Source organism: Lolium perenne, chromosome 6 (genome assembly GCF_019359855.2).
Source record: "Lolium perenne isolate Kyuss_39 chromosome 6, Kyuss_2.0, whole genome shotgun sequence".
NCBI classification, from domain to species: Eukaryota; Viridiplantae; Streptophyta; class Magnoliopsida; order Poales; family Poaceae; genus Lolium; species Lolium perenne.
The window spans coordinates 78,857,666-78,880,695 of NC_067249.2; the positions used below are offsets into that span (position 1 = coordinate 78,857,666).

Genomic DNA, 23,030 nt, shown 5'->3' on the forward strand with positions numbered 1-23,030 from the left:
TTGGGCACCCGCTTGCCTGATCTTTTTGCAATATTAGGAACTAGCACATTATGCATGCTAGTCAAAGTATGAAGCCAAATAAACATGAAATAGACAATAAATCATCCAACAGTTCCTCATGAGCTAAAACAGGAACACAAAATAGGTAATAATTTTTGAAGGTTTTAAAGGTAGCACACAAGCAATCTACTTTGGAGTGGTGGTGAAATACCACATATAGGTAGGTATGGTGGACATAATTGGCAAACTTTGGTTTTTGGGAGTTGGATGCACGAGTAGAGCTCATACTCAGTACAGGTGAAGGCTAGCAAAAGACTGGGAGCAACCAACTAAGAGAGCAATAATGGCCATAATCATGCATAGCGACAAAACATTATTAATCAAAACATTATAAGTAAAAAAATAAATGATCTTAGAGGCTTGAGGTGGTTTGTAGTCATAACATGGTGTAAGCATGTGCCAAGTCAATCCAAATAAAGCATCAAAAGAGAATACCACAATATTATGCTTTTGTATGATGGAAACGACACATGATTCTTTCAACGACATATTACGCACTCTCAGCTATTTGAGACAAGTCATGCTACAACAATAACTACTAAGCATATAATTAAAATAACATCTAACATGGCATGCTGAAGTCTAAGCCACAGTCTAAACAAGTTTCCTTTTGCACCACTATAAGCGCATGAAATATTTTACTCGTCTCCAACACCAATCAATTTATTTGAAACAACTCTCATAGATAATAATCAATAAAGAGCAGAGAGCTAATCATACCTATCTAAAATAAAACTAACAAGCACTGAACAAAAGACGAGTGGAAAACAAGAGCTAAACGCAGTATTAGCAAAAGAGAACACTTGCAGAACAATAAGAGTGAAAACTAGAGTGTTTTATGCAATGAAAACGGAGTGTGTCATTCTCCAAAACAAGTATGCTGGGATCCAACCATATACTACAACAAACAAAATAAAATAGAACAAAAACAAAAATAAAGACGCTCCAAGAACAACACATAGCATAGGAAGCAATAAAAATATAGTGTTTTGAAAGATGACCTGATATCTTTGTTGATGAAGAAGGGAATGCCTTAGGCATCCTCAAGCTTTGACTCTTGTACCTCTTGGATATTTCTTGGGGCGACATGGTCATCCCCATGCTTGAGATTTTGTTCGTCCTTCATCTCATCACATCATTCTTCTCTCACTACACTTGAAAACTTCCTTCATACAAAACATCACACAATTTTCATTAGCGGTATTAGTGCAATCAAAATAACAAATCCAGTTTGGTTCAGTTCTAACATAAGTCAAACATCCATTAAAACAATATCTACTGTAGCAACATCTTTTAAAAGCTCTTTCTCTCAAAAGAACTCAAAAATTTAAAGATTAAGAGGCAAATGCAAATAGTGGCAAAAAACTGTCAAAACAAAACAACATGTAAAGATCGATTTTTTTGAAAATCCTATGTTGCTCAAATCGAATAGTGCAAAACTAATGAAAGTTAGATAATAACCCGGGGCAAGCGCTCAAAAATTATCAGATCAATCCGACGTTCTGGCTGAGAGTACTAATTTTTTTGGTGGCAGCACAAAATCTGTTTTAGGACAGCAACTTCCCCAAATCTTACCTTCTTCCTATTAGAGGCTATCCTTGGCATAAAAACAAAATAAAAGGATAGAAAGAGGTTATTACAGAGGTAACAACTTCCAAGTCTCAACAAAAGAAAAATTACAAAAATAAAACATGAGTTATCTCCCAAGAGAGAGGATTTGGTGACTAGGTGTATACGTGAGCACCCTCTAGATACCACACGATCTGACTTGAGATCCGGTTCTAGTCAATTGGGTCTGTTGCCTTGACGTTGTCTTATGCATCGCTAAGCGTACTTGGCGTGGGCTGCGGGTCTAGCGTTTCAATGATTGGTAGCACCTACGTGATTTGGAAGTGTTGTTAGTGCTGATGTGGTTTGCTAACCCAACAACGATGATAACATGGGGTTGCTAAATGTGACACATGTCAGCCAATGGATGCATGCTCACGTATACACCCGGTCACCAGGCTTCTTTTGTATCTCCCAATAGTATTTTTCTTTAACGCCTTTCAACTAGGCGCAGAAAGGTTGAATCAAGTATTTTCAAGTGAAGAAGCATCAGGATCATAATTTGTCCTAATAATAGAATCAAAAGGTAATTTTTTTCTCCTTCTAGGAAAGTATTCCATACCTTTTTGAGTGAGAATTGATATTTAATAATCCATCTCTCATATCAATAACAACACCAACAGTTTTAAGAAAAGGTATTCCCAAAACAATAGGACAAAAAACATTGCATTCAATATCCAAAACAACAAAATCAACAGGGAAAAATTTATTATTAACCATAATAAAAACATCATTAACTCTCCCCAAAGGTTTCTTCTTAGCAATATCAGCAAAATGAACATCCAAATAACATTGTTCCAAAGGTGGCAAATCAAACATATCATAATTTTTTCTAGGCATAACAGAGATGCTTGCACCAAGGTAACATAAAGCATTGAAATCAAAGTCATTTACTTTCATCTTAACGATGGGCTCCCAACCATCTTCTAACTTCTTAGGAATAGAAGCTTCATGTTGTAACTTCTTTTCTCTAATTTGCATGAGAGCATTTGTAATATGTTTTGTAAAAGCCATATTTATAGCACTAGCATTAGGTCTTCTAGCAAGCTTTTGTACGAAAATGATTACTTCAGAGATATTGCAACTATCAAAATCAAAGTCATTATTAGCAAAGGTAAAATGACTATTGTCTCCCATACTTCGAAAAATTTCAGCACTCTTATCAATAGTGGTTCTAAGCAATTTTGTAGAAGGAGTGGGGACTTTTCCTACACCAATTATTTAACCATTAATAGTAGGAGGTTTCCTAACATTTGAGACTTCGGCACTACTAGTGGTGGTGATGGTACAAACTTTAGTCGTACTATTATTTCTAGCAATTTCATACTCTCTTTACCACCTAGCATGCAATTCAGCCAACATCCTAACATTGTCATCAATTCTAACTTTAATGGCATTAAAAGTCTTGCTTTCTTTAACATCATGATGCATAACCTTTAGTTTAAGAAGTTCAACATGAAGATCAAGGCTATCAACTTTAGAAGCAAGACCATCAATTTTACCAAACTTTTCCTCAACATATTTATTAAAAGAAGTTTGTTTACTAATAAAGTCCTTAAGCATGACTTCAAGATCAGAGGGTGCACTTCTATTGTTGTTGTAGGAATTACCATAAGAATTGCCATAACCATTACCATTATTAGAAGGATATGGCCTATAATTGTTACTACCAAAATTATTCCTATAAGCATTGTTGTTAAAATTATTGCTTTTAATGAAGTTCACATCAACATGCTCTTCTTGAGCAACCAAAGAAGCTAAATGAATATTATTTGGATCAATATGAGCTTTACCATTAACAAGCATAGACATAATGATATCAATCTTATCACTCAAGGAAGAGGTTTCTTCAACATAATTCACCTTCTTACCTTGTGGAGCCCTCTGAGTGCGCCATTCAGAATAATTTATCATCATATCATCAAGGAGTTTTGTTGCGGCCCCTAAAGTAATGGACATAAAGGTACCTCCAGCAGCTGAATCCAGAAGGTTTCTTGAAGAAAAATTTAGTCGTGCATAAAATGTTTGGATGATCATTCAAGTAGTCAGTCCATGAGTGGGACAATTCTTTAGCAAAGATTTCATGCATTCTTTCCCAGGCTTGAGCAACATGTTCATTATCAAATTGTTTAAATTTCATTATGTCACTTCTCAAGGATATATTGTTAGTAGGAGGATAATATTTTTCAATGAAAGCATCTTTGCATTTAACCCAAGAATCAATACTATTTCTAGGAAAAGATAGCAACCAATCTTTAGCTCTCCCTCTCAAAGAGAAAGGAAACAATTTCAGTTTAATAATGTCTCCTTCTACATCTTTATACTTTTGCATCTCACAGAGTTCAACAAAATTATTAAGGTGAGAAGCAACATCATCAGTACTAACACACCAGAAAATTGCTGTCTCATAACAAGATTTAACAAAGCAAGTTTGATTTCATAGAAAGCTGCTTCAGGAGCAGGTTGAGCAATAGGTGTGCAAATGAAACCATTGTTATTTGTGCTAGTAAAGTCACACAACTTAGTGTTATCAGGATTACTCATTTTAGCAAGATTAAAACAGACCAACAAAAATAACAACTATAATAGAAACTATTTTTATGTGTGTTTTTGATAAAAAGAAGCAAACAAGACAAAGTAAAATAAACTAAACAAAACTATAAGAAAGTAAAGAGATTGGAGATGAGAGACTCCCCTTGCAGAAAATCCTCTTTCTCCCCGGCAACGGCGCCAAAAAAGAGCTTGATGTTGTGTAGAGCACGCAGTTGGGAAACCCCCAGAGGAAGGTTTGATGAGCACAATAACATCCCTCAGTAAGAAACCAATATTTAATCGACCAGTAGGAGAAATAAATCACTTCTGAAGGTGTTGTTGGCTGACTTTGGCAGGGCGCACTGCCGGTGTCAGCAACAACGTGGAACCTGCACACAACACAACCAAAATACTTTGACCCAACTTACAATGAGGTTGTTAATCTCACTGGTTTTGCTGAAACAAAGGATTAGACGTATAGTGTGGAAAGAGATGTTTGTTTGAAGTGAAATAAAGAGAACAATGCTTTGCAGTAGATGGATTTATCAGTGTAAAAGAAAGGACCGGGGTCCATATTTTACTAGAGGTGTCTCTCCATAAATATAAATAACATGCTGGGTAAAAAATTACAACTGGGCAATTCACAGAATGAAGACCATACATGACAAGATGATTACTATGAGATTCATTTGGGCATTACAACAAGATTCATAGACCGTAATCCAACTGCATCTATGACTAATAATCCACCTCCAGGTTAGCATCCTCACCCCTTTCAGTATTAAATTGCAAGCAACAGATTATTGCATTAAGTAAATTGTGTAAAGTAAAAAATAGAATTATCCTTGGATAAATCATTGTTGTTTTCTCCCTAGTAGCAACAACACATCTACAACCTTGGGAGTTATTGTCACTCTCCCAGATTACTAGAGGCATGAACCCACTATCGAGCATAAATATTCCTCTTGGAGTCACAAGCACATACTTGACCAGAGCATCTACTAGCAACGGAGAGCATGCAAGATCGCAAATAACATACAAATAAGTCTATAATCAACCCAACCATAGTAAATATTCATCGGATCGCAACAAACACAACATGTAGCATTACATAAAGATGATCTTGATCATGATAGGCGGCTCACAAGATCTAAACAGGAAACATAATGAGGAGAAGACAACCATCTAGCTCTGCTATGAACCCGTAGTCCAGAGATGAACTACTCACGCATCACTTCGGAGGCAGGCATGGTGATGAAGAGGCCTCCAGTGATGATCTTCCTCTCCGGCAGGGTGCCGAAAAGAGTTTCAGAACCCTCCCGAACTAGGGTCGACGATGGCAGCGGCTACGAAACTTTTCATGGATGGAGGCTCGGGTGTTTAGGTTTTTCCCGATGATGTGAATTTATAGGCGAAAGGGCGAGGTCGGTGGACGTCCGAGGGGCCCATACACCCCTAGGCGCGCTCAGGGGGCCCGCGCCTAGACATGGTGTGGCCGCCTCCTCACTCTTCTCCGTCTCTGCTTTGGACTCCGTCTTCGGATCGAGAAAAACAGAAATATCGGCTTTTGTTTCGTTAAATTTCGAGAATATTTTCTGTACAACTTTTCTGAAATACAAAAACATTAGAAAACAGGAATTGACACTGTGACATCTTATCAATAGGTTAGTTCCAGAAAATGCATAAAAATGCCACGAAGTGTAAATAAAACATAGAAAACACATGAATTATTTGTAGACGTCGTTTGGTTGCACCGCAGAAAAAAATAAAGAGATTGTAGTTGTCATAGACATGTACTCCATCTGGTCTCCTTTACCTAACTCGGATTTAGTACAACTTTGTACTAAATTTGAGTCAATTAAAAAAGATCGAAGGGAGTAGAATTTTTTTCAAAAGGTCTAATCTCTTCCTAGAAATCCTATAGGATTGTACAATAGGAAGAAAATACATAAGAATTTTGGGGACACGGTGTTTTGGCTCATAGGTCTAGATGCACCTATTATTAAATGTATTTTAAATTTATTTCAAAACATTAAAAAATTTCAAAATAAAATCTTGAGTGTGCATCCTCATATTCTATGTTAGCTCACGAAAGTTTGGCACGAAAAAACATTTTATGTGCACTATGTAAAAAAGACAAAAATATGTCTTGTTAAAAGCTACTCCGTATTTTGGAGCGTCGGAAATTGTTTTTTTTACACTGGCCACAAAATATTTTTTTCCCATGAAACTTCGTGCGCGAACATAGAATGTGTGGATGTACACCCTGATATTTTTTTCAGATTTTTTAAACATTTTAGAATATGATTTTGAATAGTGAGTGTATGTAAAGTGGATTTCCCGAATTTTGGAATCCTTTGAAAACCAACTTTATAGAAATATAAATTCTTATGGATAAGATTCTTACATGATTCCTTTAAATCAAACAATTCCTGAGAGTTGTTTGCGTTTTTGGCAAATCTTTTATCTACAAATTTTAAATTACGTAAACATATAAAAAAATGTAGTAAAAGTACATACTATACTTGACATCACAAATTTAAAATGACATCACACATTCACACACTTTAAATCCTCTTCTCCGAGCTCAAAAAAAAAAAAAAAATCCTCTCCTCCGTTGTGCCGACGTGCAGTGGATTAACCGCTAACCCCGAATCATCACCAGCAAAGAAGAAAAACAGAGCATCCGAAAAAGAAAACGAGAAGAAGTGCCCCAGTAGTCGTGCTCCTCAGTCTTGACTCGTCGGCAATGGCGCAGTCGTCGTCGGCGGCGAGGAAGCCCTCGGCGGCGCCCACCGTTGTCCTCACACTGGTCCTGGCCGTCGCCTCCGCGGGCCTCCTCTTCCTCCTAGTCCACCTTTCCCCTTCGTCGCCATCCGCGCACCCGCACCCCCACCGCCGGCTCCGCCTCCGCGGCGCCCGCCTCGGGCACGGCGGGGGCGCCGCCCCGCACCAGATCCCGTTCGACCCCGTCGTCGCGGACCTCGAGCGCCGCCTCGATGACCGCGAGTGGGAGCGCCTGGCGGCCGCGGGGCTGCACGCGCCGGGCATGGAGGCCGCCCCCGTCCCGGAGGACGTCGCGGACTACGAGGACGAGTACATCAATGACGCCGCGCGGTTCAACATGACGCTGCGCGTCGCGGCTCTCTTCCCCAAGATCGACGTGGACCCCGCCGACGGCGCCGTTACGGGCGCCGAGCTGGCCGCGTGGAACCTCGCGTCCGCGCGGCGGGAGGTGATGCACCGCACCGCCCGGGAGCTTGACCTGCACGACCGCGACCACGACGGCCGCGTTGCCTTCTCCGAGTACGAGAGGCCCAGCTGGGCATGGCGGTTCGACGGTATGTATGATCTCAGCTCATTTTGGATCTATGTAGTAGCAATACGTGTGCCTACTTAGAAGTACTATGGGAGATGCTTATACTCATGCTGACGCAGCTGACTAGCTGAGTAAAGCTATGGATTTTGGCAAAATAAAGCTCTGGATTTTGGTGCAGTAATACATTTCATGCAGAGCTGTCGTTGAATATAAATGCAGCTCTAAGCCTTTGAAAAGGAAGAAGAATGATTCCGGCTTCTTGCCTGTTGTTCTAACAAATCTGAAGTCATCTACATAGTGTATCCATCCCTGACTTATTCATTAAGCCGACCTTTCACAGTCATACTTGTGGGGAACCTTCCTATTTTCCTATGATATAATCTGGGCTCACTGTGCTTCTTTTGTGCATTCAGTGTAAGCTGGGCAGTATATGCCACCGTCTAAGAATATTTTCTCAAATTGACCATATTTCAATTCATATTTTAGGAATTGCATGTTATTCCTGATGACTGACAATATAGTGACATGTCATAAGTGGAAAGAGGAAAATTTCTGGTAGGTATCATCATAAGTTTGATATTCTGGAAAGTTTTTTAATGTTTGCAATCGTACCAAACAACTGTTGTTATGCATCTTGTGAAGATTTTCTTTGTGCAATTTTCACTATGTCTCCTGGGTCAACTAGTAAACTTAGAGCATTCTTTTTAGACCTACTGAACAAAGTCCTGCATATAGATCAAACTTGAACAGTTCTCATGTCAATTAACAAATTTGTATGCCACATGAAAAGAGGAAAAAACATTTGTACTACTCCTAGGTCAAACATCCTTCAGTAAAACATGCTCTTCCACTACTGAAGGAGCACATGTGTGGATTAACGATGTCAGCAATAAATCTCATAATGTCCAGATAATAACTCAACCAATGATGGTATGGGATGGTGGAAGGAGGGGCACTTCAATGCTGCAGATGTGGATGGTGACGGCTTTCTGAATCTGACAGAGTTTAACGAGTACAACTTTCTATCTCACCTCTTTTAACTTCTGAAGTTCCATTGTTCTTACCTAGTACTTACTTTGTTTCGCTCTACGCAGCTTCTTACATCCAGCTGATACTACCAGCCCAAAGCTATTACATTGGTTATGCAAAGAAGAAGTCAGGTGCTTTTTTTCCTCCAAGCTTTTTTTCCTTGCACATTTTTCATTTAGATTCAACAGCAGCATCCTTTTGCATGGTCTTATTAGTATTTAGTTTTGCAGAAGAATAATGACGATGTAAAAGTTTTTCTTATAAATAAAGGAACATTTATGGAACTTCGGATCATACCTTTATACTTTTTTCGCGAAAACGCAGAAGCCTTGCATTTCGATGCATTGATAGAAAAAGAAGGTTATATGTACAAGTCCAAGAAAGGACTAACACCGCGCCATACAACTCAACCCAAAAGACCTAATCTAGGGGAGTAGCTGACGAAGACGCCAGGCTCCCCCGTCCGCCCATTGTCACGCCTCGGCCTAGATGTCGTTGAATAAGGAAGACACCAAGGGGCGCGCATTGTCGAAGACCGCAGCGTTCCGATGCTTCCATATCCACCATGCAGCGAGCATGATCAATTAAATGAACTATGAATTCCATTGCTATTGTTGGTTAATTAAATGAACTATGGATTGTACTGTACGCATCATTTATCTTGTTTGCTTTAAATTAAATGAGTGGTGCCTAGGAGGAACTAGGAGTCAGTTTTGTTAAGATGGAGTGAGGTTTGAACCCAGGCTGGTTAGCCCACCAGCTATGGTGCTAGCCAGTAGACTCCTGGATGACTACTCATGTTGCTTTAAATTAATTGTGTCATTTCTCAACTAACAGCTGCATGCCTATACTCGTTTGGAATTTGTTGGTACTTGGATCAAGCTGTTTTAAGAACTAAGGCTGCGTTTAGCATTGCAGTGGTTATCATAATCCCATTTGCTCTGTTTGGCTTTGCCTACTTTTGCGGTTAATTTTCAACGATAGATCATAAATAAGCAGCGCAGCAGAACAATTCAGCAACCGCAAACTGAGCTAAGTTATAGGGATTTAGTGGAAGATGTAGTGCCTGGTTGGTTTTGCGCCACAGTAGCACATGGAGAGTTGGAGACCGAACTGATTGTTTTGTGGTGTTACCGAAATCATTGGGCTTATTGTCTGGCCATGTTTTTGCCATATTGGGCTCTTATACCTGAAGTAGTAAGCCACATAAAACACTACCACCAAAATTTCGGCACCAAATCAAATGACTGCCAAATTAGTGATAACTTGCAATGCTTTGGTAAGGCACTTTGGGCACGAAGGAGTCAACGTTATGAGAAAAGCAAGCCGAACATTCAATTTGGTTTATTATATGTAATTATGCTGATTCTTGTTGAGTACCAACCCATTTGTGAAGGTAAACATGGTAATGTAACACTTCTTCAAAAATAGTGGACCTTAATGAAGAATCATGTTAACTCACACACCCTCTACCCATTTACACTGGAAACCAATTAAACTCAGTTACTTCATTCAGTTTATGGATTGTCCAAATTCTTTGCACCAGTACCAAACAGGTTGTCCAAACTGAAATTGTTCTAGGGACTCACATATCTGTGGCGGCCAGGTTTACATTTTGACAATCACCATTGTAAGACCGCTTTTGGTTGATTATTCAGGGAAAGAGACAAAGACAATGACGGGAAGCTCGATTTCCATGAGTTCTATAATGGATTGTTTTACTCAATTCGTCATTATGATGATGAAACTTCAACAGACGACTCCAATGGTTCTGATGCACCTGCTAAAAAATCATTTTCACAGCTTGATCTGGATAATGATGGGTAACAATTACAGCTAATAGTTTTTCCTGTCATATATACCGAATAATATAATTGTGTGTCTGAGTTTGGAGGTTTCCCCCTTTTTGTAGGCTTTTGTCAGCTGACGAGCTAAAACCTATAATCGGAAAGCTCCATCCAGCAGAAAATTTCTATGCCAAGCAACAAGCTGACTATGTAATATCACAGGTAACGAGCTGAAGGCATCCCATTTTGTTTCTAGGATATTTTTCTTGCCTTCCTATCTAATGCTGTTAGATCTTGTAGCAGCCTATGCCTTTTACATTCTTTCACCTTCAGCCAAGTTGAATGAGGAACTCTGCAGTACCTTTCTCAAGAAATTACCAGCTGATTTGTTATCTGATGTCTCCTTTTAATGTAGGCTGACACAAACAAAGATGGACAACTGAGCTTGAATGAGATGATTGAGAACCCTTACGTCTTTTACAGTGCTTTATTCACGGAAGATGATTATGGGTCTCATGATGAGCTCCGGTAGTTTACTTCAAGGTATGCGGGGCACAAGTTTGGACTTCACGTGTATCATCAATGGCTAACTTTCAGTAACCAATGAGTTTGAATGTTTAGCAGTAGGTAGCATTGAGGAGCCACCACCTTCGGAACGCTTGGTTAGACATTATCGCGAATGTATATCTTCCAAGAACTGTCGGCCCCTTGTACTGCCTTGCCAAGCATGTTCCAAGGTATATCTGTTGAAGTACCTTATAAGTTCTTATTCATTTTCATGTGCACTAAAGTTTTCGAGTAATTATACTATTGTTTAATCCATTTTGTTTCTGTCAGGTGATTCCCATGTATAACACAAGCGTGCCTTTTCATTCACCTGTTTTAGCAGCAGGTCTTTTGTACCATTAAGAGTTATTAGATTGATTTTTGTCATTTGCACGGTGAGGTAGCATTGGTTCTTTCATTTGTGGGGGTGCAAAATTAGTTTGTTCTTCGAGGATCACACACTTGTAAACTATGAAAAGCAGGAAAGTGCAGCTTGTATGTATTGACATTCCTGGACCCTTTCTGTAAAGTTTGTGCAGTTCCATAATACGAAAGTGATTCTTCTCTCTTACTTCATGTGTGACACTTTGGCATCGATAAACTTGCTGCTGATTTTGCCAGATTTGGTACTCCTTTTTCTTTCTCTTTTTCTTGTGGCAGGTGCAATCAAAATGAAAGGAGAATATTATCAAGCGCCTGAAGAATATTGATTTGGGGAAGCAAGTATCCAACTGAAGCTAATATATGACGAACTGTCAAAGTCTGAAGTAAGAAACTTTTATTTCTATTAAGTTGGTCCTGAAGATGGCCTCAATCGCGGTTGATATCTTTATGCACTAGTAGAAACAAGGGCTTTGATTTTTTGCCCCAAAGAGCTTTTGCACCGGATTTGGCATGAACCGGTGCTAAAGGGGGTCATTAGCACAGGTTCGTGCGGTCCAGCCGTTCGAGGGACCTTTAGCACCGGTTCGTGTTAGGAACCGGTGCAAATGGACTATCTTTTGCACTGGTTCGTAACACGAACCAGTGCTAAAGGTTCAGCGGCTGGCACGTGCCTGGTTTAGCACCGATTCGTGTTACGAACCGGTGCAAAAGATAGTCCATTTGCACCGGTTCGTAACACGAACCGGTGCTAAAGGTCCCTTTGCCTATATATTGAGCTCACCCCCAACCAACCAACACTCACTTCATTTTTTCTTGGAGGAAGGTGTGTGTGTTGAGTGCTTGCTTCCTTTTCTTTGCCATGCACATAAGGTGTTCGATGAAATGTCTGAGAGAATGATGCCGCTTGATTTTACACAAAACAAATATGATATGAGGTGCCGGAGTGACACTTAAGCTTTCTCCTCTTTCTTTCCTCCTCGATCAAGGTTAAGCAACTTTATCCTTTCATTTGTACGGTGCTAATTTCCACTATTTATATATATTATAATGTTTTGTAATGTTTTTTTGATAAACTTAATTATTTGATGTAGATGAACCGGCGGCAATGGATGTACGTTGACTGACGCCTACCCGAGTTTACTTCGGGCTTGGATTATTTTATCCGTGTGGCTACGGAAAACCCACATGCGGATGGTTTTATATGTTGTCCATGTGTTAATTGCCGGAACTTAATGCAATACCCTGATTGGCAAGTCATTCACTCCCACCTGCTTTGGAAAGGTTTCATGCCCAGCTATAATTGTTGGACTAAGCATGGAGAAAGAGGAGTTATGATGGAAGACAACGAAGAAGAAGAAGAGGATTATGATATGTACCCTAACTACGGTAATACTGCAACGGGGCATGATGAAGATGAAGAGGCAGGAGGAGGTGAAGATGAAGAGGCATCAGATGAGCCCGTTGATGATGATCTTCGTCGGCCATCGCTGATGCACACAGAGAAGCAGAAACTGAAAACGAGAAGCGAAAGTTAAAGGGCATGTTAGATGATCACAAAAAAAAGTTATACCCAAATTGCGAAGATGGCAACACAAAGCTCGCTGCCACACTGGAGTTGCTGCAATGGAAGGCAGAGGCTGGTATATGTGATAAGCCATTTGAGAAGTTACTGAAAATAATGAAGAGGAGGTTTCCAAAGGATAACGAATTGCCTGACAGTACGTACGAAGCAAAGAAGGTTCTCTGCCCTCTAGGATTAGAGGTGCTGAAGATACATGCATGCATTAACGACTTCATCCTCTACCGCGCTGAGTACGAAAATTTGGAAAAATGCTCGGTATGCACTGCACTGCGGTATAAGATCAGGCGAGATGACCCTGGTGATGTTGAGGGCGAGTCCCCCAGGAAGAGGGTTCCTGCCAAGGTTATGTGGTATGCTCCTATAATACCACGGTTGAAACGTCTGTTCAGAAATAAAGAGCATGCCAGGTTGTTGCGATGGCACAAAGAAGACCGTAAGAAAGACGAGATGCTGAGACACCCCGCTGATGGGTCGCAGTGGAGGACAATCGATAGAGAGTTCCCAGACTTTGCAGATGACGCGGGGAACTTAAGGTTTGGTCTAAGTACAGATGGAATGAATCCTTTTGGGGAGCAGAGCTGCAGTCATAACACCTGGCCTGTAACTCTATGTATCTATCACCTTCTGCCTTGGTTGTGCATGAAGCGGAAGTTCATTATGATGCCAATGCTCATCCAAGGCCCAAAGCAACCCGGCAACGACATTGATGTGTACCTACGACCATTATTTGAAGAACTCTTACAGTTGTGGACCAAACCAGGTGTACATGCATGGGACGAGTACAAACAGGAGTCATTTAACCTACGAGCGTTGCTTTTCGTGACCATCAATGATTGGCCTGCTCTTACTAACCTTTCAGGACAGACAAACAAGGGATACAATGCATGCACACACTGTTTAGATGAGACTAAAGGTGCATATTTGAATAAATGTAAGAAGGTTGTGTACCTAGGACATCGTCGATTTATTCCAAAGAGGCACCCCGTCAGAAAGAAAGGCAATCATTTCGGAGGTGAGGCAGATCACCGGGAGAAGCCTGAACTCCGTACCGGTGATGATTTACTTGATATGGTCAAGGACATAAAAGTAATCTTTGGAAAGGGTCCTGGTGGTCAATCTGTTCCGAATGACGTCGTTACCGGACACGCACCCATGTGGAAGAAAAAATGTATATTTTGGGATCTACCCTATTGGAAATTCCTAGAGGTCCGCTCTTCAATCGACGTGATGCACGTGACGAAGAATCTTTGCGTGAACCTGCTAGGCTTCTTAGGCGTGTATGGGAAGACAAAAGATACACCAGAAGCACGGGAGGACCAGTATCGTATGAAAGTCCCAAAAAACAAGCAAGAACAGAATTACAAGATGGATAGTCGCTTAAGTCCTGCCAGCTACGCTCTTACCAAAGCAGAGAAGGAAATCTTTTTTGAAGTCCTTTACAGTATCAAGGTGCCGTGTGGATTCTCATCAAATATAAAGGGAATTATAAATATGGCAGAGAAAAAATTCCAAAACCTGAAGTCGCATGACTGCCACATTATTATGACGCAGTTACTCCCGGTTGCACTGAGGGGGCTTCTGCCGGAAAATGTTCGAATACCCATTGTGAAGCTATGTGCATTCCTCAATGCAATATCTCAGAAGGTAATCGATCCAGCTAGTCTTCCAAGGTTACAGAAGGATGTGGTGCAATGTCTTGTTAGTTTTGAGTTGGTGTTTCCACCATCTTTCTTCAATATTATGACGCATCTCATGGTTCACCTTATCGAAGAGATTGCCATCCTCGGTCCTCTATTTCTACACAATATGTTCCCCTTCGAGAGGTTCATGGGGGTCTTAAAGAAATATGTTCATAACCGTGCTAGGCCAGAAGGAAGCATCTCCAAGGGCTATGGAACAGAGGAGGTCATTGAGTTCTGTGTTGATTTCATTCCTGAGCTTAAGTCGATTGGTGTTCCTGAATCGCGGCATGAGGGGAGACTAAGTGGAAAAGGCACGCTAGGAAGGAAATCAATGATATGTAGGGACATGATTTCTTTCACTCAAGCACACTACACAGTTCTACAAAGTTCCACCTTGGTGGCCCCGTATATCACTGACCACAAGAATATTGTACGCTCCCAACACCCGGGGCAGTCTGAAGACTGGATTACACATAAACATATGCAGACATTCGGCGGTTGGCTTCGAACACATCTCATTAATAACAACGATATTGAAGATCAGTTGTACTTGTTGGCCGGGTCACCATCTTCGACTGTAGTGACTTTCCAGGGGTATGAGATAAACGAAAATACCTTCTACACGTTCGCCCAAGATAAAAAGAGCACCAACCAAAACAGTAGTGTCCGTATTGATGCAACAAACACTAACAGTGGGGAAAAGGACACATATTATGGTTACATAGAGGAGATATGGGAACTTGACTATGGAACTTCTTTTTAAGGTCCCTTTGTTTCGGTGCAAATGGGTCAAGCTGGATGGAAAAGGGGTAAAGGTAGACCAGTTGTACGGAATGACAACAGTGGATCTCAACAATGTTGGTTACAGAGACGAACCATTCGTCCTAGCCAATGATGTGGCTCAGGTTTCCTATGTGAAGGACATGTCCTCCAGACCGAAGAAAAGAAAACATAAGGAAACGAGCTCATCCGATGAGTCAAAGCGTCACATAGTTCTTTCAGGTAAAAGAACCATCGTGGGAGTCGAGGACAAGACAGACATGCCATAAGATTATAATAAGTTTGCTGAAATTCCGCCGTTCACAGTGAACATTGACCCAACCATCGCGTTAAATGCTGAAGATGCTCCATGGTTACGGTCGAAGCGATCATAATGTATTATTATCATGTACTGTGAAGCATTTGTGGCGATTCTATCAGTAACATTGGTCGTTTGACCTAAATGCCATGAAACCTCAAACACGATAGCCCATATTGTGAAGGATTTTTTGTGATGTGTGCAATTATCCAAGTTTATTATTTTTCCTTACAAGTATGACACATAATATGATGGCACGCGAAGGTTTCGCGTTGTTTGGTTCATTTTTGAATTTGTTATGCTCTTTTCAAACTATATTCAAAACGGCGGGCATGAAGATCCTTCGCTCGGGGCGAAGTTTCGCTAAACTTTCACTGGATCTCTGATGAAATAGCATGTTGTGAACCCAATAAATATTTTTACAAAAAATCTTGAGCATTATATCATGTGCCTGTAGTTCAAATCTGGCCGGCCTCCTCCCGATTCGGCAGGAATTTGTCTTTTTCACGAGGGGTGGACGGAAAGGTTCCAGATACTAGGTTGGGAAATTATCCATCTTAGGTGGTCTACTATTTTTGAAAAATGTGTTGGTACCAATGTGAAACTTTAATTTTGTGGTTCCTTCACAAAACACCCCCTTTTTGGCACCTCAAAAATGGAAAATGAATTTTTCGTGCGATGAAAAGAAAAACTTCGTCCTGCAACATTGTAAGACATCCCAAGATACACATGTGTGCACAATATGGATACATTATCACAAACTATGTGGCGATTCTATCAGTAACATTGGTCGTTTGACCTAAATGCCATGAAACCTCGAACACGATAGCCCATATTGTGAAGGATTTTTTGTGATGTGTGCAATTATCCAAGTTTATTATTTTTCCTTGCAAGTATGACACATAATATGACGGCACGCGAAGGTTTCGCGTTGTTTGAATCATTTTTGAATTTGTTATGCTCGTTTCAAACTATATTCAAAACGGCGGGCATGAAGATCCTTTGCTCGGGGCGGAGTTTCGCTACACTTTCACTAGATCTCTGATGAAATAGCATGTTGTGAACCCAATAAATATTTTTACAAAAAATCTTGAGTATTATATCATGTGCCTGTAGTTCAAAAATGGCCGGCTTCCTACCGATTCGACAGGAATTTGTCTTTTTCACGAGGGGTGGACGGAAAGGTTCCAGATACAAAAGTTGGGAAATTATCCATCTTAGGTGGTCTACTATTTTTGAAAAATGTGTTGGTACCAATGTGAAACTTTAATTTTGTGGTTCCTTCACAAAACACCCCCTTTTCGGCACCTCGAAAATGGAAAATGGATTTTTCGTGCGATGAAAAGGAAAACTTCCTCCTGCAACATTGTAAGACATCCCAAGATACACATGTGTGCGGGAAGAGTTCTCGGGCGGAGCTTCCAAAGATGTCTAAGACGGCCGTCCATCTAAGACATCTTCGAGAAGCTCCGCCAGAGAGGCTCTTTCCTTCGAGGTCGCCGTCGTCGGGTTATATACCAGCTCCCGGGAAGCTCTCTATGCTCTCTGATACGTCTCAAACATATCTATAATTTCTTATGTTCCATGCTAGTTTTATGACAATACTCACATGTTTTACATACACTTTACATCATTTTGATGCATTTTCCGGTACTAACCTATTAACACGATGCCGAAGCGCCAGTTCCTGTTTTCTGCTGTTTTTGGTTTCAGAAATCCTACACAGGAAATATTCTCGGAATTGGACGAAACAAAAGCCCACGGTCTTATTTTCCACGGAGCCTTCCAGAACACCGAAGAGGAGACGAAGAGGGGCAACGAGGCGGCCACACCATAGGGGGGCGCGGCCCCACCCCTGGCCGCGCCGCCATATGGGGTGGGCCCCTCGGGCGTCCCCCGACTCTGCTCCTTCGCCTATATAATCCTTCCGTCGCGAAAACCCTAGTACCGACAGCCATGATACGAGAAAAGTTACTGAGACGCCGCCGCCGTCAACCCCATCTCGGGGGGTTCTGAAGATCGCCTCCGGCACCCTGCCGGAGAGGGGAATCATCACCGGAGGGCTCTACATCACCATGCTCGCCTCCGGACTGATGCGTGAGTAGTTCATCCTTGGACTATGGGTCCATAGCAGTAGCTAGATGGTTGTCTTCTCCTCTTGTGCTATCATGTTTAGATCTTGTGAGCTGCCTATCATGATCAAGATCATCTATTTGTAATGCTACATGTTGTGTTTGTTGGGATCCGATGAATATGGAATACTATGTCAAGTTGATTATCGATCTATCATATATGTGTTGTTTATGATCTTGCATGATCTCCGTTGCTAGTAGAGGCTCTGGCCAAGTTGATACTTGTGACTCCAAGAGGGAGTATTTATGCTCGATAGTGGGTTCATGCCTCCATTGAATCTCGGGGACGATGTGAGAAAGTTCTAAGGTTGTGGATGTGCTATTGCCACTAGGGATAAAACATCAATGCTTTGTCTAAGGATATTTGTATTGTTTACATTACGCACAGTACTTAATGCAATTGTCTGTTGTTTGCAACTTAATACTGGGAGGGGTGCGGATGCTAACCCGAAGGTGGACTTTTTAGGCATAGATGCATGCTGGATAGCGGTATATGTTCTTTGTCGTAATGCCCTAAGTAAATCTCATAGTAGTCATCATGATATGTATGTGCATTGTTATGCCCTCTCTATTTGTCAATTGCCCAACTGTAATCTGTTCACCCAACATGTTATTTATCTTATTGGAGAGATACCACTAGTGAACTGTGGACCCCGGTCCATTCTTTTACATCTGAAATACAACCTACTGCAATCATTGTTCTCTGTTGTTCTTTGCAAGCAAACATCATTTTTCACACCATACGTTTAATCCTTTGTTTACAGCAAGCCGGTGAGATTGACAACCTCACTGTTAAGTTGGGGCAAAGTATTTTGATTGTGTTGTGCAGGTTCCACGTTGGCGCCGGAATCCCTGGTGTTGCGCCGCACTACACTCCTTCACCAACAACCTTCACGTGGCCTTCATCTCCTACTGGTTCGATAACCTTGGTTTCTTACTGAGGGAAAACTTGCTGCTGTACGCATCACACCTTCCTCTTGGGGTTCCCAACGGACGTGTGCTTCACGCGCCATCAAGCATTTTTCTGGCGCCGTTGCCGGGGAGATCAAGACACGCTGCAAGGGGAGTCTCTCACACCCAATCTCTTTACTTTGTTTATTGTCTTGCTTTATTTTATTTTCTGTCTTGTTTGCTTTCTTTATATCAAAAACACAAAATAATTAGTTACTTGTTTTACTTTACTTAATTCGGTTTTGCTTTACTTATTTTTATTATTGTTAAAATGAATACTCCTGAGAACACTAAGTTGTGTGATTTCACTAGTACCAATAATAATGATTTCATATGCACTCCTATTGCTCCACCTGTCACTACAGCAAAATTTTATGAAATTAAACCTGCTTTACTAAATCTTGTTATGAGAGAGCAATTTTCTGGTGTTAGTACTGATGATGCTGCTGCCCATCTTAATAATTTTGTTGAACTTTGTGAAATGCAAAAGTACAAGGATGTAGATGGGGATATTATAAAACTGAAATTGTTTCTTTTCTCCTTAAGAGGAAGAGCTAAAGATTGGTTGCTATCTTTGCCTAAGAATAGTATTGATTCATGGACTAAATGTAAAGATGCTTTCATTGGAAGATATTATCCTCCTTCTAAAATTATATCTTTGAGAAGTAGCATTATGAATTTTAAGCAATTGGATAATGAACATGTTGCCCAAGCATGGGAAAGAATGAAATCTTTGGTAAAGAATTGCCCTACCCATGGACTAACTACTTGGATGATCATCCAAACCTTTTATGCAGGATTAAATTTTTCTTCAAGGAACCTATTGGATTCAGCTGCTGGAAGTACTTTTATGTCCATCACTTTGGGTGCTGCAACAAAGCTTCTTAATGATATGATGATCAACTACTCTGAATGGCACACTGAAAGGACTCCTCAAGGTAAGAAGGTAAATTCTGTTGAAGAAACCTCCTCCTTGAGTGATAAGATTGATGTTATTATGTCTATGCTTGTTAATGGTAGATCTAATGTTGATCCTAATAATGTTCCTTTAGCTTCATTGGTTGCTCAAGAAGAGCATGTTGATGTGAACTTCATTAAAAGTAATAATTTCAACAACAATGCTTATAGGAATAATTTTGGTAACAACTATAGGCCATATCCTTCTAATAATGGTAATGGTTATGGTAATTCTTATGGTAATTCTTACAAAAATAGTAGGAGTGCACCCTCTGGTCTTGAAGTCATGCTTAAATAATTTATTAGTACACAAACTGCTTTTAACAAATCTGTTGAAGAAAAGCTTGGTAAAATTGATGTTCTTGCTTCTAAGGTTGATAGTCTTGCTGCTGATGTTGATCTTTTAAAATTGAAAGTTATGCCTAATGAAGATAACGATATTAAGTCATTTGCTACAACAAACGCTATCCAAGTTCGAATTAATGACAATATTAGAATGATGGCTGAATTGCATGCTAGGTGGGAAAGAGAAGAAAAACTTGCTAAAGAGAATAATGTAGCTAAAGTTTGGACTATTACCACCACTAGTAATGTTGATGCTTCACATGTTGCTAAACCTCCTACTATCAATGGTAAAATAATTGGTGTTGGAAATGTTTCTACTTCTAATACAAAGCATGCAAAATTGCCTGAAACTGCTGAAACTGTTTGTGATAAAAGTGCTGAAATTTTTCAGAGTATTGGGGACAATGATCCCATTGCTTTAGATCATAATGGTTTTTATTTTGATAATTGTCATATCTCTGAAGTTATTAAGTTCTTGCAAAAACTTGCTAGAAGTCCTAATGCTAGTGCTATAAACTTGGCCTTTACAAAACATATTATAAATGCTCTCATTAAAGCTAGAGAAGAGAAATTAAAACTTGAAGCTTCTATTCCTAGGAAGTTAGAAGATGGTTGGGAGCCCATCATTAAAATGAAGGTCAATGATTTTGATTGTAATGCTTTATGTGATCTTGGTGCAAGTATTTCTGTTATGCCTAAGAAACTCTATGATATGCTTGACTTGCCACCATTGAAATATTGTTATTTGGATGTTAATCTTGCTGATAATTCTATAAAGAAACCTTTGGGGAGGATTGACAATGTTCACATTACGGTTAACAATAACCTTGTCCCCGTTGATTTTGTTGTCTTGGATATTGAATGCAATGCATCTTGTCCTATTATTTTGGGAAGACCCTTTCTTCGAACTGTTGGTGCTATTATTGATATGAAAGAAGGAAATATTAAATATCAATTCCCTCTTAAGAAAGGTATGGAACACTTCCCTAGAAAGAGAATGAAGTTGCCTTTTGATTCTATTATTAGAACAAATTATGATGTTGATGCTTCTTCTCTTGATGTTACTTGATTTACCCTTTCTGCGCCTAGCTGAAAGGCGTTAAAGAAAAGCGCTTATGGGAGACAACCCATTATTTTACTTCTGCAATTTTTATTTTATATTTGAGTCAAGGTACTTGTTACTACTGTAGCAATACCTTTGTATCTTTATTTTCCTGCATTGTTGTGCCAAGTAAAGTCTTTGATAGTAAAGTTGATACTAGATTTGGATTTCTGCGCAGAAACAGATTTTTAGCTGTCACGAATTTGAGTTGATCTCTCTGTAGGAAACTCGTAAAATGCTGAAAAAATTCATGCGTGATCCTAAAATATGTACGCAACTTTCGTTCAACTGGAGCTTTTCCATCTGAGCTTGTTAAGTGCCTCGAAAAAATTCGTCTTTACGGACTGTTCTGTTTTGACAGATTCTGCTTTATTTCGCATTGCCTCTTTTACTTTGTTGAGTGAATTTCTTTGCTCCATTAAATTTCAGTAACCTTGGGTAATGTCCAGAAGTGTTGGGAATGATTGTGTCCTCGCTGAACATGTGAATTTTTGATTATGCATTAACCCTCTAATGAGATTGTTTTGAGTCTGGTGTGAAGGAAGTTTTCAAGGATCAAAGAGGAGGATGATATAATTTGATCAAGAAGAGTGAAAAGTCTAAGCTTGGGGATGCCCCCGTGGTTCATCCCTGCATATTTCAAGAAGACTCAAGCATCTAAGCTTGGGGATGCCCAAGGCATCCCCTTCTTCATCAACAACTTATCAGGTCACCTCTAGTGAAACTATATTTTTATTCCATCACATCTTATGTGCTTTACTTGGAGCGTCTGTGTGCTTTTATTTTTATTTATGTTTGAATAAAATCGGATCCTAGCATTCATTGTGTGGGAGAAAGACACGCTCCGCTTTTTCATATTGAACACTGGTGTTCTTAGTTTTACTTTTAATATTCATGGCGAAAGTTGAAAGTCGCTTCATTTATTGCTATTTGGTTGGAAACCGAAAATGCTTCATGTGGTAATTGATATATTGTCTTGAATAATTTGATACTTGGCAATTGTTTTGAGCTCTCAAGTAGATCATGTTTAAGCTCTTGCATCATGTAGTTTAAGTCTATTAGTGGAGAACTACCGTAGAGCTTGTTGAAATTTGGATTGCATGATTGGTCTCTCTAAGGTCTAGATATTTTCTGGTAAAAGTGTTTGAACAACAAGGAAGACAGTGTAGAGTCTTATAATGCTTGCAATATGTTCTTGTGTAAGTTTTGCTGTACCGGTTTATACTTGTGTTTGCTTCAAACAACCTTGCTAGCCAAAGCCTCGTACTGAGAGGGAATGCTTCTCGTGCATCCAAAACCTTGAGCCAAAACCTATGCCATTTGTGTCCACCATAACTACCTACTATGTGGTATTTTTCTGCCTTTCCAAAGTAAATTGCTTGCGTGCTACCTTTAAAAAAATTCATTCCTTGTCTTTGCAATAGATAGCTCATGGGAAAGTAGCCTAAAAACTATTGTGGTAAAGAATATGTCGCTTATGTATCTTAGTTCTTATAAGTTGCTTGTTGAGCGGTAACCATGTTTCTGGGGACGCCATCAACCTGTTACACCTTTGTTCAATATCATGTGAGTTTCTATGCATGTTCATCTTGTCTGAAGTAAGGGAGATTTGCCATGAGTTAAATGGTTTAAGTATGCATATTGTTAGAGAAGAACATTGGGCCGCCAACGAAAGCCATGTATCATTGTGGAAGTTTCAGCTTGGACATTAATCCTCAAATCTCTTATGAGAATATTATCTGTTGTTGAATGCTTAAAGCATAAAAGAGGAGTCCATTATCTGTTTTCTATGTTGTCCCGGTATGGATGTCCTCAAGTTGAGATCTATCAAAATTGAGAAATCAAATGCGATCTATCTCCTTGGACCTTTGTACATGTGGCATAGAGGTACCCCTTTGTGATACTTGGTTGAAACATATGAAATGCAATGATAATC

General features: G+C 40.0%; 1 protein-coding gene across 2 annotated transcripts; it reads left to right on the forward strand.

The window, feature by feature from the left end:
* Nucleotides 1-6,861: 6,861 nt before the first annotated feature.
* Nucleotides 6,862-11,452, forward strand: LOC127307783 (uncharacterized). Of its 2 annotated transcripts, none has more exons than XM_051338564.2 (8): nt 6,862-7,541; nt 8,429-8,531; nt 8,614-8,679; nt 10,207-10,371; nt 10,461-10,557; nt 10,751-10,878; nt 10,957-11,072; nt 11,173-11,452. In XM_051338564.2, the coding sequence occupies exons 1-6, from the start codon at nt 6,950-6,952 to the stop codon at nt 10,865-10,867; spliced, it is 1,140 nt and encodes a 379-aa protein (XP_051194524.1). In that variant the 5' UTR covers nt 6,862-6,949; the 3' UTR covers nt 10,868-10,878; nt 10,957-11,072; nt 11,173-11,452. The 2 variants fall into 2 exon arrangements, with proteins under 2 accessions (XP_051194524.1, XP_051194523.1); XM_051338563.2 differs by having other exon boundaries at nt 6,863-7,541; nt 10,960-11,072.
* The last annotated feature ends 11,578 nt before the right edge of the window (nt 11,453-23,030 follow it).

Bases quoted from the DNA above. Each gene is read 5' to 3' on its own strand.
- LOC127307783 (XM_051338564.2), top strand. From the start codon at position 6,950: ATGGCGCAGTCGTCGTCGGCGGCGAGGAAGCCCTCGGCGGCGCCCACC. The intron at 7,542-8,428 runs GTATGTATGATC...CATAATGTCCAG, and splicing joins CTGGGCATGGCGGTTCGACG to ATAATAACTCAACCAATGAT. The intron at 8,532-8,613 runs GTACAACTTTCT...CGCTCTACGCAG, and splicing joins AATCTGACAGAGTTTAACGA to CTTCTTACATCCAGCTGATA.